The sequence below is a fragment of the Ambystoma mexicanum genome, chromosome 1q (genome assembly GCF_040938575.1).
Source record: "Ambystoma mexicanum isolate Mex_15411 chromosome 1q, UKY_AmexF1_1, whole genome shotgun sequence".
Taxonomy (NCBI): domain Eukaryota; kingdom Metazoa; phylum Chordata; class Amphibia; order Caudata; family Ambystomatidae; genus Ambystoma; species Ambystoma mexicanum.
In genome coordinates this window covers 1,343,706,125-1,343,719,847 of record NC_090922.1, presented here as the reverse complement: position 1 = coordinate 1,343,719,847, position 13,723 = coordinate 1,343,706,125, and the positions used below count along the sequence as shown (strand labels likewise).

At 43.4% G+C, this 13,723-nt stretch overlaps 1 protein-coding gene across 4 annotated transcripts in view; it reads left to right on the top strand.

The window, feature by feature from the left end:
- The window catches only part of OSBPL9 (oxysterol binding protein like 9), a 1,764,730-nt gene that overhangs the window by 167,937 nt on the left and 1,583,070 nt on the right, over positions 1 to 13,723 (top strand). For all 4 annotated transcript variants that reach the window (XM_069642205.1, XM_069642206.1, XM_069642208.1 and 1 more), the window contains exon 4: positions 11,381 to 11,457. In XM_069642205.1, the coding sequence (XP_069498306.1) occupies positions 11,381 to 11,457 (77 nt within the window). The remainder of the gene's footprint in view (positions 1 to 11,380; positions 11,458 to 13,723) is intronic.

The following is a 13,723-nucleotide window of genomic DNA, read 5'->3' as shown; positions in this document are numbered from 1 at the left end:
TATATCCTCATAATGAGCCAAAAACAAATTGGCCATGGAAAGGGCACATTACTCCCATTTCAATCCCCTTCGTCTGGGGGTAATATCTACCATCAAAGAGGAAGGCATTGTTGGTCAAAGTGAATTTCAAGAACCCCTTAATCATTTGAACATGTTGCATATATAACGCAGAGAAATCGCGGTAGGCATGCTCAATTGCTTTAATCGCTAATTTATGGTCAATGGAGGTATAAAGTGCAGTGACATCTAGAGTGGCCAGTAGGTAACCCTGCTCCCATACCAAATATTGCAAGAGATAAAACATGAGCACTGTCTTTAATGTAAGATGATATCTTATAGACATGTTCTCTAATTGTTGAAAAAAACAGATGTTGCAGCCAATGTCGGCTTGAGTTCCTATCTAGAGCGAAGCCTTTGTGCCTCTCTGGTTCCTTTCTCAGATGGCCAAGGGTCTGCACCAGGGGTGCCTGTATTGTGGCTGCAGCAATATATGTACAATTCCGAGAAATAAAGTTGGTACCCTTTAGTGCGCTCCTTGGGAAGAATTACTCAATCACTTGGTTATGTTAATTCCAATTTGTTTATTCAGTATAGGTTCTGGATACTCCATACACTTGAAGTTTCAATAAACAAACTTTGTCTCCCAAATTGTCTCCCAACACGTGTTTCCCCATGACTTTAGCCACGGTTCCTCAGGGGAGATTCTAAAGTGAAAAAAGAACCCAAGTTCATACATTGTATATAAACAGAGACTTAAGTGCATTAAACCTCTAGTTTCATAACCACTTCTATCTGAGAAGAGGACATACACTCACCCTTGTCATGTTTCTCATAATTCTGATTCAGTATTGATTGGTATTCAATTTTCTCTCTCATCGGCTCTCTATTTGTCTTCCTTTTGTTCTTTTTCCCTTTTTTTTCCCTTTTTTTCCCTTTTTTTCTTTTTTTCTTTTTTTCCCTATAAGAAAAATGCACAAAGCTCATATGCTTTGGTTCACATTCTAATACTGGCTATTAATGTGTTATATTTCTGAACAGCAAAGCTGTCTTTGCTGTCCTATACAGTGTGCTGTGTCCTTCCTAGCCTATATAGAATGGCATTTTAGTATTGGTCCATTATTACTAGTATAAATTCTGCATTTGCATTGGTATTCAGTTTGATTGAATTTATGCACCCTCTATGAGGTAGCCCTTTACATTTCTAGAGAAAATTATTTTAAATTGCTATAGAGTTTACCTTGTGTGTAGATTCTTGTGGATTCAAAGATGTTCCTTTCTCTCGGTACGATTGCCTCTGTGCATCCGTGGTTCCCGGATGCATCTTGCCTCAATTCTGCTTCTGTTTATATATCGCGGAGCACGTCGCGTGATGACGTCATCGCGTAATGTGCCGCGATGACGTCATACGCGTCAAAAAACGTGCGGTGGCCATCTTGGATTTGTTTTTTGTGAAAAAAAAAAAACAATTTTTTGTTTTTTTTTGTTTTTTTTTTTGTGTTTCTATGTTGTAGCCTTCATTTTTGTACAAATAATTTTCAGGTTGCATTGCTATTTTGCAAAAGAATGGATTTATTTTCAAAAAACCCCTAAGCTAACACTAATGTCTTCTTTAATTTAATTGTGTCTCTAAATGTTGTTGTATCTATGCGTATGTGATAGCATCAACACGTTGGATCCAGCTTTCCATTTACTATATTTCAGTGTATGTGGTATATAGGCTCTATGTATAAATGAACAACAAGTTGCTTATACATGCTTTCAGTGGTAGACAGAGAGGTACTTAGGATGATGCACATATACAATCAATAGTGTTTTTATAACCAGTTTGCCATATCTGGATCTGTGTTTAGACCAGTTTGGCATGTATCCATTATACAAATCCATTTTGACTCCATTCTCCTTAATATAAGTTCTCTGTCTCCTCCTCTTTCAGGTTGCTCGATTTTTTCCAGTCCAATGATTTTGATGTCCTTGATGTCTGATTGTTGGTGTTCTTTTGCAAAGTGTATGGCCATTGGGTACCTTGCATCCCCGTTCTTCATTGCTCTAAGATGTTCCAATATCCGTATTCTAATTTCTCTTATCGTGCTCCCGATGTATTTCTTGTTGCAAATGCATTGTATAGCATAGATTACATATTGACTTCTGCAGTTTATAAATTGTTTGATGTCAATCATTTTTCCAGTGGGTAATTTAATTTGTTTGATTCCATTTATCATGTGTGAACAAATTGAACATTTGCTGCATTTGTAGGATCCTGTTGGTGCCGGCACTTTCAAAAAACTACTCAAGGAGTCCTTTACTGGGTTCCTTAGATGACTCGGACTTAATTTCTTTTTCAGAGTTGGAGCTTTTCTAAATACCATTGATGGTTTTTCTTCAATAATGGTGCTGAGTGTATCATCTGTGAATAGAATGTTCCAATGTTTATTCAAAGTTTTCTTTATGTTGTATATTTCACTACTGAATGTTGTAATGAAATGGGTTTTCATTTCTTTATTCTTTACTTTTCGTTTTTCAATTAATAGGCTGGTTCTTGTTACTTTTTCTGCTTTCTGAATTGCATGGTTAAGAGAGTCTTCTTTATATCCTCTCTGTATAAAGTTTTCTTTTAGATCTGTTAGGTGTTTTTGGTACCTGGTATCCAAGCTGCAATTGCGTTTTATTCTAAGTATTTCTCCATATGGGATGTTCTTTATGGTGTGTTTTGTACGGTTGCTTTGTGCATGTAGCTTGTTGTTGACTGCTGTGGGTTTGATATACAAGTCTGTTAGTATCTTGTCACCATCTGTGTACAGTTGTAGATCTAAAAATTCTATTTCTTCTGAGCTGATTTTTTCTGTGAATTTGATATTATGATTATTGTCATTAAGATAGGCAATATATTTCAGGAGGCTTGTTTTGTTTCCATGCCATATCATAAGGATATCGTCTATGTAACGACCCCAGTAGACAATTTTATTTTCTATGAATGCCTCATGTTGCCAGGCATGGATTAGTTCAAAATGGCCCATAAATAAATTCGCATATGATGGGGCAAATTTCGCCCCCATGGCAGTTCCTTGTTCCTGCTTATATAGGACTTGATTAAACAAAAAAATGTTGTTTGACAGAACGAAGTTTAGCATCTCTAGAATCATATTATTCTGATTAAGAAATGAAATAGACCTTGTTTTCAAGAAGAATTCCGTTGTTTCCATTCCTTTTGTGTGTTGGATGCTGGTGTAAAGTGACACCACATCCAACGTCACAAATAAATATTCTGCTTCCCACGGTATACACTCCATTTGTTGTATCACGTGTTTCGTGTCTCGTAAATAAGAAGCTAGCCCTGTTGTTAGGGGCTGTAGATATAAGTCTATATATTCTGAGATTCTTTCTGTTAAAGAACCTATCCCATTAATGATGGGCCTACATGGTGGAAACGTCTTGTACTTTTTATGTATTTTTGGAAGGAAATATATTGTTGGCATGACAGGTTTGTCTATTACCAAATACTTTGTTTCTTCTTCCGTCAGTAGGCCCATTTCTTCCCAATGTTTTGCCATTTGATTCCATTGAGCTTGTAGGTCTCTAATTGGGTTATTTTGTAGTATTGAGTAACATTTGGTGTCCTTTAGTTGTCTGGTTCCTTCTGTTATGTAATCTTGTTTCTTCATAAGCACAATGTTCCCTCCTTTATCAGCTGACTTCACAACTATTTCCTCATTTTTGGAGAGTGTATCTATTGCCTTTTTCTCAGCTTTCGTTAAATTGTATTTGATGTTGGTTTGCTTGTTTTCAAGGTATTTTTTTCGTAAATCATTGCTTACAGCTTTTTGAAAAAGATCTATGGCATTATTTTCCATTAAATTGGGTATGAATTTCGATTTAGATCTTAAATGTGTTTCCTCAGTCTGGAACGGATCTATATTTTGTTCCGCCATGAAGGTATCCAATGAGAAATCCGTTTCTGTTAAATTCATTATGTTTACTGATCCTTCTGCTAGTTCCACAGTGAGGGGTGAAATGTCTTGGATATTGCATTCTTTGAGTTTCATAGGTGATTCTGCGAAATATTTTCTAAGTTTTAGTTTCCGACAAAAAAAGAACAAAAGGAAGACAAATAGAGAGCCGATGAGAGAGAAAATTGAATACCAATCAATACTGAATCAGAATTATGAGAAACATGACAAGGGTGAGTGTATGTCCTCTTCTCAGATAGAAGTGGTTATGAAACTAGAGGTTTAATGCACTTAAGTCTCTGTTTATATACAATGTATGAACTTGGGTTCTTTTTTCACTTTAGAATCTCCCCTGAGGAACCGTGGCTAAAGTCATGGGGAAACACGTGTTGGGAGACAATTTGGGAGACAAAGTTTGTTTATTGAAACTTCAAGTGTATGGAGTATCCAGAACCTATACTGAATAAACAAATTGGAATTAACATAACCAAGTGATTGAGTAATTCTTCCCAAGGAGCGCACTAAAGGGTACCAACTTTATTTCTCGGAAATGTTCTCTAATTGTGTTGTCTATATATTGGGAAAGTCCCTCTGTAGCCCAACCTATGCCACTCATTATTGGGTGTACTTCCGGCAATGTGTCAAAGCTTTTTTGTATTTTCGTCAAAAAGTATATTGTTGGCATAATCAGGTTTTTAATGCTAAAAAAAAGTTCTTTCCTCATCAGTTGTAAAACCTTGTTGGTGCCACTCCAATAACATTGTATGTGACTCTTGTAGGATCAGTATTTTGTTTTTTTGTAGCAGCCAGGGGATTCTAAATGTGTAAATACCATTTTGATGTAGTCTGCTGTGTTCAGATGCACCAACATTGCTTGCTTTCATTTAAAACGGCTAAATCCAATACCTTTTTGTTGGATTTTAGATTCAGGAAGGGGTCACCAATCATTGATTGGGTTATCTTTGTGGACTTACGAATTCCAAAGTGCTTAGCACAAGTTTCATGTAGGTGGCGTCCTCATGTTAGGACACAGACATCACCCGCTATTTAAAAACAAAGATGATTCCAGACAGGACACCAAATTGAATTAGTAAGTACTTGGGAGGGGACAGTTTATCTAGATCTTTTGGCACTCAACAAGATCCTAAATTCTATGTATGAGTGACCAAGTATTACATCATTATAATATGGGATTTATGATTGTCACAGGAATCTTATCTACATTGGTCCTGACATACAGTATTTCCCATGACGCTGAGGCCTTAAGGTAAGGGTTTTAAGGCTAATTAGAATCACCCCTTGGCTACAATTTAAGCCAACCTATAATAACTTACATCTATATATTTACTAAATAGATTGTGACACAGTACAACCCATAAGTGAGGGGAAGGAGAAGAGATTCTAAGTGAACCTCAGACATAGATTGTGATGTCCACGTCACAGCGCTCCTAACATGGCACACGATGGCCTACATCTCGTAAGGGAAGGCACTTGGCCATTTGCCATTGATTTAAATGTTTATGGGAATACATTGAAACGTAATATTGATCTGGGACTCTTTGGTTATCCTTCTTTCTTCATTTTCCTTAATGGACTGTAGGTCTGATCATACAAGAACATTAGGTGAGCATACAATTTCATTTTCAGCCTTTGACTTATTGGCAATAGACCATTTGACTATATAATGGGGCAGCGCACACAATATCGAACTAATATATATATTTTCGAAAGAAGAAGCTTGCACTCAGTTCACACACTTGTGCAGCTGTTAAGCATGGATAGCCCAAGGGGAATGGATACAAAGCAAGGCATGCATGCAGGCGCACATTCCACCCCGCTCTTTCCACTCCTATTGCATTGGAGCATTACTATCAGCACATCAGGATGCATTGTGGGAATTATCTGCTTTACACTGTTCATGCAGATTTTGTGTATCATCCTATCAAGGTGCATTGTATGACTCACCTGTTAATTTACTGTGATGTTAGGTTTTATTTGATATCTTGTGACACTAAGCATTTTTCTTTTTGTATTTTTTTTTAACACGTTTATTTTAAACCAGCAGCACAGCAGGAGGCAATACAAGCATACATGACATAAAATGTGCCTTGAAGTCATTGCTAATGACGGCTAAGTGTTCATGGTCTAAAAGCCCTGGAGTCTACACGCATACCCATCTCTCCCTGTCCTACGATCAGATCCCTCCCTGGCTCAGTGGAGCAGGCCCATCTGAGAGCAATGCAGAGCCTGGCTGCAGGGCCAGTCGGGCTAGACGAAGTTTGTAGGTCAGTGCCGGGAAGTTTTTAGCAGTCCTCCCTGGTCTTGGGTAGATCTCTGGGGCTGGTGCGCCCAATAAGACGATTTCCAGCTCTCTGGGCATAGTTACATCAGGGATGTCTTCTATGGCTGACAGACATTGGTTCCAGAAAGATTGTACAATGGGGCAAGTCCACCACATATGGAAGTAGGAGCCGGGCTGGCCACAATTCCGCCAGCATTGCGGATCAAGGGATTGGTTATGCAGGCGGGTTGGGGGGCTGGGGGGGTAGTACCATTGCAGGAGTAGTTTATGGCCACATTCCTGAGTAATGATGCAAAAGGAGGAGGAGTGAGTCTGGGTCCATATGTCGACCCAGGTTTGATCTTCCAGGGGATGTCCCAGGTCTGCCTCCCACTGTGCCATGTAAGGGGGGTATAGCGCTAAGTATGTCATCCTGCAGTAGCTTGTATGGAGATCTTAACCCTATGCGGCAACCCATGCTAAGTAAGTTCCAGATGGATAGGGGCTTGTGTGGCTGTTTGTCGGGTCTGGGGGTGAGAGCACCAGTGCCCTACTTGGTTGTAGGAGAACCTATCCACCTTGTGGAAAATCTGGGAAGAAGGGCTCATGCCATGTGCCCCCCCCGTGTTTTAATGTCCAGTTACAAACACTGAGGGTGTGCTTTGTGGAGGCCAAGGTCCCCGTCCAGGTCGTCCTCAGCGGGTGTGGAATGTGTGGGAGGAAACCGAGGGGTAGCGTGAGGCGGGGCTGCTCCAGTTCCATCCACTTCAGAGCTTCTGTTGTTCCTTCCCAAGCTTGTACACGCACTAGTTGAGACACTACATAGTATTTACGCAGGTCTGGGACGCCCAAACCCCCCAATCGGGAGCTGCTCGTCATGGCCTTCTGGGATATTCTCACCTTTCGGCCACTCAATATAAACCAGAGCATGTTCCTCTGCATACGCCGAAGGGGGGGAAAGCGGAATAGGAGTCGGCAGGGAGCAGCATGCGTAGAGGAATCGTGGGAGAAGATTCATCTTGTAGACGGCTAGCCGCCCAATAAGAGATTTCCTGTACGGTCCACCGTTCAAGGTCCTCCTCCAGGTCCTTAAAGAGTGGCAGGAAGTTTACTGCATATGTATCTCTGGGACGGGCCGGGATCTGGACCCCCAGGTATGGGATGGATTTCTCACTCCAGTGAATCGGGCATAGAGGTTTCAGGTTCGTCAGTTCCTCAGACTCCAAGCCTATTCCCAAGGCCGTTGATTTCCTATAGTTGATGCCAAAATCTGAGACCCTTCCAAATCTGTGAAGTTCCTGGAGAGCTGAAGTCAGGGAGGGACAGATATCTGTTATGGATAACAGAACATCATCAGCATAAAGTGAGATTTTGTGCTGGGAGGTACCAATAGGGAGACCTTTAATGCTTGGGTCTATTCGAATTCGCTGGGTAAGGGACTCCATGACCAGGGCAAATAGGAGGGGGGACTAGGGGCATCCTGTCCGCAAGTCAACGATATTGGGTCTGAAAGGTTGTGATTGACTCGAAGAAGGGTTTTAGGGACTGGTAGTTGGCAAGGACCAATATCCGAAAGTTCGGGCCAAAGTGGAAGGTTTCTAGGGTGAGTCTGAGGAAGGACTAGTCCACTTTCTCAAAGGATTTAGTGGCGTCCAGCGCCAGCAGGGCCAATTTATGTGAATCTTGGGTTGCAATGTCCACTAGGTTCAAGGCTCTGTGGATGTTGTCTCCAGTTTATCTATGCCTTATAAACCCCATCTGATCTGGATAGACCAATGTGGGCAAGACGGAGGCCAAGCGATTTGCCATAATCTTGGAATATATGTTGGCATCAATATTCCGTAAGGAGATGGACCTGTATGAGTCATTGTCTTTGGGGTCTTTGCTGGGTTTAAATATGAGCACCATTATGGATTCTTGCATAGACTGGGTGATAGTGTCAGAGGTACCAAATGAGTTGAAGAGGGCCACTAGAGGTGCCACCATCTGGGGACAGAACAGTTTGTAAAACCCATCAGGACCCGGGGCTCTAGGCTTTAGAGACTTAATAGCAGCTTCCACCTCCTCACCTGTGATTGGGGCGTCCAGTCCCTCTCTGTCGGGCTCATCAAGTCGCGGAAGGGTAGCTTTCTGCAGATAATTTGCCCGTTTGGCCTCGTCTTGAGGTGCTGCAGACATCGTTTCAGCGAGGTGGGACACCGCCATTAGTAGCTTATCTCGATCAGCGTATTGTACTCGGCCTTGAGGGTCGCAAAGGCCCACTATGGTGTTCTTTTTTTTTCGTTTTAGCCTATTTCTCTACTAGGAGTTTGTTTGCTTTGTTTCTCTCTGCATAATAGCCTAGCTTGGATTTGGCCAGTAAGTGCGCCATATCTTCTGCGTAATGGGCCTCTAACCTCTTTCGGGCGACTGTAAAATGCGTTGGGTCTTTTGGGACCATACCTTTCTCATGCTGGGCCTCAGCCTTTTGGACCTCCTCTTCTAGTGACGTGCAGGCCTGTTGTTTACGGTATGGTTACCCCTGTGCAATTAGCTCTCCCCTCACTACTGCTTTCATGGCATCCCAGGTTTTGGCTGGCTGGGGACGTGTCTTACACTGGCTTCTCCCGGAAGAAGTCCTGGATCGTTATGGCTATGGAGTCTCTCAGCAGCATCTCATTCAGGATGGGGTCCAGCAGCGTCTCGGGGGCGGATCGGTGTTGTGGGCCCGCAGTGTCACCTTAACTGGGGCATGATCCAACAGCACCTTCAATCCCAAGGTTATGTCATCTACATAGTCGGGATCAAGTCTATCCGGGTGGAGGTTCTATGAACGTATGAGAAGAAGGAAAAGTCTTTTTCGCCCGGGTGGAGCACCCTCCATGAGTCTACCACCCCCAAGGTCTGGAAGAAGTGGAGCAGTTTTAGGGCGAGTTTAAAGTCTTGGGGGACTGGGGGATGCAATCTGTCCCACACGTGGTCCGGGACCCCATTTAAGTCTCCTCCTATGATTATTTGGCCCTTGATGAAGGGAAGCAGGCAATCGCCCAGAGAGTTGTAGAATGCTTCTTTCCCTTCATTGGGGGTATAAACCGAAATGAAAGACTAAAGTTGTCCAAATACGAGGCCTTTCACTGCAGTGAAATGTCCTTCCGGGCATAGCAATGTCGAATTCCAGGCTGTGGAGACTCTCTGGCAAAGAGAATGGCGGTGCCTCCTTTTATGGTCCCGGTAGAAGCAAGGTACTGCGGAGAGAAGTATCTATTTCGGAGGCGTGTGAAATCCTGAGGCAACAGGTGTGTTTCTTGTGGAAAGATCACAGACCCTTCCATGTCTTGGAGCCGTTTCAGCGTTGATTTTCGTTTGAAGGGGGAGTTCAGACCTTTCGTGTTAAGCAAAATAAAGTTTAACTTCTGATGCAGAAGGGCGTCTTCTGGGACGTTCGAGTTCTGTGGGTGAGGGGCCAGTGGTGAGTCAGTGGCCATCCATGTCCTTCGTCATTGTGTCCCCGCAGTGCAGCCAAGATTTTAACTTGAGCTTCCAAAGTGGAGCCTTAACAGTGCGAAGCATTTCTATATGTCCTACGTTTCTTTTTTTTCCATTCTCGTCGGCTCCCTAATGTGGTATGTATTGTCGATTTTGTATTTTAACTGTAACATACGCAATGTATTTCTGTGATTCTTTGTTAAATGATGATATGGAAATCACACCAATTTATTTTTAAATGTTGAACAAACAGCCTTGAACAGTGGAAATTCGAAACACGTGTTGGCTGTTTTTGGCTTCGTTCACATCAGAGTGAAAGAACAAATATTAAAAATACCAAAAATTCTTCACAATCTTCTACAAAAGGTATTTTGCTAATAATAAATTGCCATTATTTTTTCAACGATAATCGGAGAGTCTGTAATCCGAGTTCTTTACTTTGTGCCCATACAACATATTTGAAAGAAGTTGTCACTACACCATACAGAACTCAATTAACATGGCCAAATCTAATCATGGTGTCACAGATTTGCCCGATGACTGTGGTTACTTTGGGCTACAGTACTGTACATTAGCATTACATTTTGTATTCCCGTACTGTCCTTGGTTTCCTATTGGAAGATTTTGAGAAACACCTCTGCCCTAAAGTTCTGCAGGCATCTGAGAACCAACAGGAGGCCTGACCGGCACGTTTCAGCCTGCCCTCTAACCTACTTTATATCCCTGTAGAATAGGATTGTATGTGCTGATCGGTCCCTTCACAGCACATTAACGTTATCCTTTTACTTGGGATGCATCTTTTTAGTTTGGTACATTTCCCTCCACAACTCATTTAATTGACCCAAAGGATGAAGGGCTGAGTTGCAACCTGCTAGTATTTGGACATGTGTCCTGAGGGTCCTACAGCAGATGCATTAACCCATATCTTGAAACCTTGTGGAAAAGTAGGCTAGAGCTGCGGATAAAATATGGTTCACTAATGCTAAATGGGGCATAAAAATGTAACTGTCATTATTGCCTGCAAACTACTTTGTGGTGAATGTGTTGATTTTTCAAGTCGTGAATAGTCGATAGAGATTTCGTTTTGTCTATTCTGATTTTTTGAAGGACGGTTACATTTGTGGGAATAATTTGACCATTGGGTTTTTTTACTTCACACTTTACCCCTCAGAATTTGCTAAATTGACAAACATTAAAGTGAGTTTAGCAATGGGTTTGTATCCTGTTAGGATTATCTCAGCTGTTCAATTGCTGAGGTCGGCAAATGGAGTACATTCACTATCCTACACAAGAAGACCCACCGACCCTGCACCAAACACATCTACTCCATGTATAATAGTGGCAACATTTTTGACTTTGCCAATGCTTTTTTAAATTCCTTATATACTAGCTCTGGCTGACTTCAGGCACAAAAAAGTTGAAACCTTTCCTTTAAAAAGTCATCCGTTCATCAGCTGGTCAGTTTTTTAAATTATTTTAGGGGCAACATCTTAGGTGTGTAATATTTAAGTGAATGCAATGTAACTATCTGTAGCAATCTAATCGTGGTCGCTTCAGTGTGCACATCGTAATGAAATGCATTGTGTGCTGTGATTTTAAGAGTTTATTTTCCCGTGAAGGAGTAAGCTCCTAAAATATTCTGTTTGCGACATGTTTTTCTTGTGGTATTAACTGAACTCTCTATCCATAGCCCGTGATGCTGATGAAAGGGAGAAGTGGATTCATGCTTTAGAGGAGACTATTTTGCGTCATACTCTTCCTCTTCAGGTATTTGTCTTCTTTAATTGATTCTCAACCTGATATCCTGATGCGTTTCTTGACAGTAAAATGTGGGCTTCAGATACTTATGCATGATGAGAATTAATCTGACGTTCTAGCCTGACATTGTGTTTCAGTAGTCAAAGAATGTATGTCTTCCTGGGTGCACAGGTGTCTCCAGTCTGCTTTTTCCTTTGCTTACAAATCCTTTTGCCCGGTAGTGCCACAGATGGCCTTAAGAAAACAGCAACTCTCATAGACAGTTCAAGGGTTTTTATTTTCAAAATAGTAAAGGGGCTCACTAAGGGCCGTCGCTTTCTCTTGTCTGGTGCGGGTGCTCCCTCCCTAGACTGGCATCCCTCAACCAAAGGCTTGACTCTACTTATCGGTTAGCCCGTTTGTCTAAAATTGTCTGACCGATTGAGATGCGCTAAAGGCAAATACCTTCTCCAATTCCTGTGGAAACAATCTAGCTGGTTTCTGAAATCCCCAAAGGTTGTGTAATATAAGGATATGTGCTTTCCAGCCTCAATTGGTGTTTGCTTCCATGCTCTCATGTTCCTTTCCGTACGTCTTTCTTTCTGCCTTTTCTCTTCCTCGTCTCCCTACTGTTCACTTCACCGTCTCTCCTTTCTCTCCCCCACACTTCCTATTCTATCCCTCCAGTGTTTCTCTTTCTACTACATAACTTCACCTTCTGATTGTATCCTCCATCACTAACTCACCTACTCTCTCCACCTCACTGCTACACTCCACTCAACCCTTTACACTGTACTCCTACGTTCCTCTGACACCTTCTTGCTCTCCACTTTCCCAGCCAACTCCTCATTCACTCCCTACTCTGCCTCTATTAGCCTTACTCAAACACCTTGCAAACCTACACAAACGAAAGTACAACTTTCTCCAGCATGGGGTCTGGCATGGATTCACATGCACATGAATATTCCACGTCGTCAGGGAATCCTCGGTAAGGCAAAATCAGTATCAGTTTCGTTTCTGATCTGTCTTTCGTAGTAGTATCCAATCACTGATCTCTGCGTCATACTGACCACAGCCAATGACTGCCCTCTCCCTAAGCCCCGCCTCTGGCAGCCATCTTCAGATTTTTACCACACGTTCAAGTGTTGGGAGTCCTCGTGCTTAGCTCTCGAGCTTTTACTGCGTGTTTCGCGCTTTTTCAGGTGAATTTTCACATTGTTTTCGGTTAATTGAGCCTCAAGCTCCACCGTTTCTACTCCCGTTAACGGCTACCCGTTGCGGGATTTTCCTACGCCCCTCAAGGGTGAAGATTCCGTCGAATTAACTTCTTGGAGCATTCCAGAAGATTTGCGGCCTACTTCGAGATGGCCCAGGACGCGAGTTTGTCACCCGGACCCAAGCTGTTTCGCAGCTGCCCTGGATGCGGGCTGCAGAATGTGTTTAAGGAGGACGAACATTTGCGATGCCTCTACTGTCTTCATGGGGACAAGACTCATGTAGAGAAGGACTGCCAGTTCTGCAAGAACTTGTCGGAGCGGACCATGAGGGACCGTCGATCCCGTCTCGCCAGCTGGCTGGAGAAGGGCTCAACGGGTGAGAAGAAGAAAGGGTCCGAGCGGGCTTCTAAGTCCTGTGCGGGCGCCCCGGCGACGGGGGCCCAACACCAGGCCAAGCGCTGCGAGTCCGCTGGCTCCGGGAGCGCCGAAAGGTCGGGCTCTTCAGTCGCCAGGCAGGGCGCGCCTTCCCCGGCACCGTCAACCACGAGCCAGCGCTCCGGTTTGGGGAAGAGGAAGTCTGAGACCCCAGGTAAGATGGAAGAAGCGAGGGGGGGGGGGGCACGGTAGCCTCCTCGAGCTCGGAGTCAGCCTCGGAGGAGGAACTGACCGAGGCCGTGAGGAATCACGAAGTCCAATTCGAGAAGGTTCGATCCCGTAAGGAAGATCCTCGGGAGATAACCGAGGAAGATGACGATGGCGAGGAAGAGCAGCCTTCCCTTCCGGCGCAGCCGGAACCTAGGCCTCAGGATAGCTCGGCGGCCATTTTGTCTGCGATCCAGTCCTTATGCTCTGAGATAAGGACGAGATTACCACGGCCCAAGCCGGAGGACCCGCAACCTGGCCCGTCAGGAAGTCCTCAGAACAAACGACGGAGGACCCAACCCTCTCCTCCACTCGCCCCCGTAAGGCCTACAGTTCCCTCCTCATCCTCCCACGAGTTGGGAGATGACGGTGCGATGGGCTCGACGACGGGTTCTGAGGGCGACGACGACGGAACGTGTCTCCCGTCGCACGGGCCT